This window comes from Schistocerca americana, chromosome 3 (genome assembly GCF_021461395.2).
Source record: "Schistocerca americana isolate TAMUIC-IGC-003095 chromosome 3, iqSchAmer2.1, whole genome shotgun sequence".
Classification (NCBI taxonomy): Eukaryota; Metazoa; Arthropoda; class Insecta; order Orthoptera; family Acrididae; genus Schistocerca; species Schistocerca americana.
Genome location: NC_060121.1, coordinates 928,397,437 through 928,403,321, shown reverse-complemented (window position 1 = coordinate 928,403,321; position 5,885 = coordinate 928,397,437). Strand labels below are relative to the sequence as shown.

The 5,885-nt window shown below is 39.0% G+C and overlaps 1 protein-coding gene across 1 annotated transcript; it reads left to right on the top strand.

Moving 5' to 3' along the window:
• The first annotated feature begins 681 nt into the window (after positions 1-681).
• On the top strand, positions 682-2,969 carry LOC124606543. Its single transcript, XM_047138529.1, has 2 exons — positions 682-899; positions 2,531-2,969. Exons 1-2 carry the CDS (start codon positions 682-684, stop codon positions 2,967-2,969), a joined length of 657 nt encoding a protein of 218 aa, XP_046994485.1.
• Positions 2,970-5,885: the final 2,916 nt, after the last annotated feature.

Below are 5,885 nucleotides of genomic sequence, written 5' to 3'. Positions count from 1 at the left end.
TGTCCAAAGGTGAAAACTTGCGTGTGACTAATGACAAGTCATGACATGGTGAAAAATATTGTATGCCCATAAAACGTGTTACTGTGACAACGAAACATTGTGCAAACCAGACTAGTGAAGGCCTACTGAGTAATAACTGCCACTAACTGTGTGCGTTCTTTCCCACAGCAGGAAAAATGCCTATAAGGATTGTACACTGTTTGTGAACTTGTTGCATGTTTCCTGGAGCACTGCAAGAAGACGTCGCACGGGCGAGCTGATATCCAACGCGCATCCGGCTACATCAGCTATGCAGCGGCCGCAGCAGCCCGTAGCAGACCAGACAGACAGCCACGCCCCTACGCGCCGTAGCTGTCAACGCCGGGGGCGGTGACCTACACGGAGTCAGCGCGCCGCGCCTAGCGCCGCTCAACAATCACTCCGCACCGCTCACCAAATAAAGCATTATTCAGGGGAGTGTAAATGCGACCTCCCACTCCTTTTTCCGCCATGATGAATCTCGAGCTGTGACGTCACCTGGCAGCTACTGCAGTTTGTTTACAACGGTGTCTCTCAGTGTTTCTATCGAAGGCGTGCATGCGAGTTCGTGTTACACGTTAGTTTGTGTGTAATTCTTGTCCTGCCGAGTGTTCAGTTGGAAAGGAATTGTTCCGTGAGTCTTGTAGCTTCGTTCTTGGAATTATGTCTACAAATACGTCGTATTGTGCAGTTGCTGAATGTAGTAATAGTGGACGTAAGACTGAAGGCGTAATTTATCATCGTTTTCCAAAAAATGTTGAACTACAGCGTAAGTGGATTGCTCGTTGTAAACGAGAGGACAAAATTAATGTTAATAATGCAAGAGTTTGTTCTGAACATTTTTGTGAAAGCGATTACAAACGAGACTTGCAGAATGAATTGTTAGGTCTACCTACACGGAAACTGCTACAGGATAATGCTGTTCCGTCTCTAAAAATACCAAACTGGCACGGAAATGTATTCGAAGTTCCAGGTCCCAGCACCGCGAATGTTACCGGTAGTGTTCTAACAGAGAGAGAACGTCGCTGTGACACTAGAACAGTAAAAAAAAAAGAGCTCTCTCAACGTTGAAAACTTTATCTCCCAAGAAAAGTAAGCTGGACAAATCCAGCAACACAGACGTTTTTACTGATCCGCTAATTTCATTTAAAGACCAGGAAATTCAAGCACTGAAGAAAGAATTGGTTAGTTTGAAGATTAAAAATGTTCGACTGGAACAAAGAATTAAGTCCATGAAAGAAGTTATAAAGCAAGCTACATCTGTAAAACCTAATGTGTCTCACACTAAGAAGCACAAATGTGTATGCTCGGATGTGAGAAGTACACTTTCTCAGTGTTTCACACCAGGACAAATTCGTTGTCTGTTAAAGAAGAGGAAGCAAGTAAAGTGGTGCTCAGAGGATATTGCAAATGCTCTCACATTGAGAGCTTTGTCTCCTAAAGCATATGCCTACCTGAGGAGGAAGAATTATCCTTTTCCCTGCAGGTCAACACTCCAGATATGGACGAAACAGTTCAAGTGCCGACCAGGTATTTTGAAACCAGTTTTGGAGTTAATTAAAAGTAGGTCAGAAATGTTCACATCATTAGAGGCGATTGGTGTCCTAAGCTTCGACGAGATGAGCATTGACGGTCGTGTGACTTATGATTCGTCCGACGATGTAGTACTCGGACCACACAACAATGTCCAAGTTGTCATGGTTCGCAGCTTGTTTTCAAAATGGAAGCAGCCAGTGTATTATGACATTGATGTTGCAATGTCTAGCAATTTGTTGCAGAATGTCATAAAAGAAGTTGAAACAGCAGGAATCCGTATTGTAGCTGTTACGTGTGACATGGGACCAAAAAATATGAATGTGTGGAAGCAACTTGGTGTGTCTACATCCAAGACATTCTTTTCAAACCCTGTTGATCACAGCAGAAAAGTTTGGGTTATTTTTGATGTTCCACATTTGCTTAAGTTATTAAGAAATCATTTTCTTGATGACGGAATCACTTTGCCTGATGGTACTGTGATTACAAAAATGGTTATAGAAGATCTTCTTCGACATCAGAAAGGCGACCTTTCGATCAATCACCACATATCGGAGGTTCATCTCAACGTTAGTGGACGTGATCGTCAGAATGTCCGAAGGGCTGCACAGATATTTTCACGTCGCACTGCCCAAGCTGTGAGATACGTTCTGCAGAAAAATCGCGAAGGAAGCTTCATTGAGCTCGTGAACGATGTTTTCGATGTGCTGAATTCGAGATACCCTCAAGATGAGAAAGCTCCCCTTAGAAGTGGTTACGGGTTTCATATCAGAAGTCAGGAAAACACTCTAAAAAGATTTCTTGAAATGTGCTCTAGTATGCGAGTAGGAAAAAGAAACAGTCTTCTCCCATTTCAGAAGGGATTCATTGTATCAATAAATTCACTTTTTGGATTGTACAATGATATGAAAAATTCCGGAGCTACTTATATATTGACAGCCAGACTTAATCAAGATTGTCTGGAAAATTTCTTTTCCAGAATCCGTGGCCTTGGTGTCTTCTACAACAACCCCACTCCTTTTGAGGTGAAAAACAGAATTCGTTTATTGATACTGACTGGAAGTGCAAGTGAAATACCTTTGTCTTCAGGTGCTTCGACTTCAGAGGACAGAAATGAGAATTCTGTTTCTGAAAACTACCCGACACCAGCTGATGAAACTGAGGAAGATTTTGTACGTTTTCTCTCGAGTGAATTATGTATAAGAGTAACTGATAAATCATTTGACGTCGCTACAGATGACGAAAACTTGCTCTTACATTTCGAGCTCAGTGATTCAGTGTGTACCAGTGAAGACGTGAATGAGGATGCTCTAAAATATCTAGCAGGATATATAGCATTCAAGTGCAAAAACGTTGACAGTTATTTGGGAAATACAGCAGGGCAGTGTGTTGTTGATACAGAACTAAGTCTGAAGTAAGACTGGATTACCATTATTTCAAAAGGGGGCCTCATTTCTCCCTCTACTGACTGGTTTGCTAAAATACGTGAGTTAGAAATTATATTTGCTGCTTTTCATGGATCAAATATTTCTCATTGTAATAGAGTGATGGCAACCTTAGCAGGTCATATAAGTGCGAAATTTCCCGAACTTAATAGCAAAATAGTTGAGTTATATGTCAGAACAAGAACTTTTATACGGATTAGACATTTAAACAAAAGAGCCAAAATTGATGCAATGAAACGGAATTCGGCAAGGAAGAATCGGCTCTGGTCAGCGTCGCCTTCAGCATCTTCGACGTAGCTTCTGCATCAGCTTTGTAAGGTAAGTTCGACGATTACTATCTTTTTATTTACAAAAACATGTGTAAAATCGGCAGTACCCAACTGTAAAACATTTACCATAGTCAGATGCCTAAAACACGAGCATGAATGCGGATGCGAACATCGGCCACTAGTTTTGCGTGGCGATATATCATCATTGCTACTAATATTTAACGCGTTTCTTTCGGAAACCTTGTATATAATATTAACATGAAGTGTGTTCAACCCTGTGAGCGCGAAACTTTACGTTATATGAGAAGAGAAGAGACGTGAAAACAGTTATTTTGCAATCACTCATATTCTACAAATGGAGACTGCTGCCGTCTGGCTGCCAGGTGACGTAACAAGTCGCTGACCAATGACAGCGCACTAAGCCAATCTGGCATACCTTTTTTATTCTATGTTCCTTGGCATTATTGACTTTTTTTGAAATGTTCACATAAACTGAATAACATGTCAATGACTTCATTTCGATAAACATTGAACATTTACTATGTATGTCCGTAAGTGATATATCCTAGGACAAGTGACCTTGTAGTGTATCACAAGAATAATAGTATCACACACAAAAAACTTCCGTCGAACTGTATGAGACTGTGATATTGTGTAATTGTGTAACCGTTTGTGACGAACTGCTAATTTAATTCAAATGAATAACTGTTAAAGAGACAATATTGACCATGAACCAACTGGGATGGCTGGGCCCCGGCACAGTTTTGCCCAGGTTTCCTGTTTGCCTACGCCCAAATGGGGGAGCCATGAACTTATATAACCCTGGGACTAAATAAAAGAGCCATTCCGTAAAAAATTACAGAAGTGTAAAGAACGTTACTGGCACCATTGTGTCAAAGTGTAAAAACTCTTTGCCAAATGCTGCCAGGGGGCAATGTAACGTTCCCTGGCAAACTCACGTTATTAAAGAACAAGAGTTTATTTGTACCATATACGCCGCTCTGGGCAAGTTGTATATATCGTAATTATTGAACAAAAATATTACTGAATGTGGTGTAAAAGACATTTGTTATTCTCCTTATATTTTTTGTTGTAATATTTCTCTGTATTTAGGATAGGAATTTTTCTGTATTTATTATGTGATTGTAAAATGTGTCAGTATTTGCGATAGCAGAGATAAAAAATGTTGTCAGAAGAGAATAATATCGTCAATTTGCAAAGAAATGTTAATAGTCAGCAATACTATTTAAGCACAATGCATTATGTATTCTTTGGTCTTCTCTGGTCAGAAGTCATTGCGGTAGGACACTGTGAAAGAGTTTTTTACGAATGTGTAGACTTCTTTTGTCTCTGTCTGGACTTAGCCGCCATTAGACGATGCGTTACGAATTAATGTGAGTTGTATTGTTGTTTGATCTAAATATATTAGAGTTTATCAAAAGTGTGAATTATTTATGTAAATTAGCTTGCCCACGTCATCTATAAAATTTCTTTAAGAATTTTTCAGCATTTTTTAGCGGTGTTGCTGGGCTGTGCCGCGACCAACAATAGCAGAGGCGGCACATTTAAAAAATTATCAAACCCGTAAATCGGGAACAGATGCATAAAAATCAATAGTGAATTAAGAAATTGTTCTTCTTTTTCAGTGATCCTGTGGCTGATAAAATTTGAATTAATTATACGTTTGTGCATTCGTAGGCGGATAGTTAATGTTAGTTAACATTGAAATTTAAACAGTTTGGTTCTTTAAAATAACTCAAATGCATAGTGAAGTAGGTTTGATCAGTGATAAATGTCGGCTTGGCAATAATTAAAACATTTTCTACTGATAGAGATAATCTTGTGTTCTATGGCTAGTGCCGGGGTAAAATTCAGTAAAAATATTTAACAAAAAACCCACTGCATCTGGAAAGTGTATGCCAAGGCCGAATGATTTAGAGGACTCAATTCTTAACCTAATATTCTTAACCAGTTCATATGAGTTCACGTAAATATTATTTTTTCTTTAAATGTACGTAATTCTTAAGAAAGTAAAAATTTTTATTACCACACGAAAATAAGAGAGTGGTTCTACAACAAAGTTCGCACGAAAGAAATTTAACTTAAAGGCAAAAGATAAAATTTATTATTCTTCTTTAACGAAATTTCAAATCAATTCCATTCATTTCGACGATTTCGTTAAAGTGGTCTGCAGTATGAGGTACAAGGACATTGTCAGACTCGCACAGTTATGTATGAGATTCCGACATAGAAAATTTTATAACATGATTTTTTATTGTTGGCAACAATTTATAGCGTAAATGGATCTTTACATTTTAGCTACACTGGGTGTGCTAAATGAAAAGTAGATTCATTTGGTATGTTCACGGATTGTCTTCATTTTAATGTACCTTTTAAAGTTTTCATAGTTCCCTTAGTTCTCTCAGTTTTCCTCAGAGCTCGTCAGCAGAGTCCGGAACATTCTGTAATTCTACGCAATGCTGCCAACGAATGCAATTTGCGATGTGCAGCACTTCAATGAACAGAAGTTCAGTGCACATTGGACGCAATAGTGTTAATGATGATGATAGTGATGATGATGATGATGGCACTGAAGTCCAGAAGAATGCAGCGCCTGCGA

Excerpts from the sequence above, each read along its gene's own strand:
- LOC124606543 (XM_047138529.1), top strand. The coding sequence starts at position 682 with ATGTCTACAAATACGTCGTATTGTGCAGTTGCTGAATGTAGTAATAGT. Across the intron at positions 900-2,530 it reads CGAGACTTGCAGAATGAATT|AATCCGTGGCCTTGGTGTCT; the intron begins GTTAGGTCTACC and ends TTTCTTTTCCAG.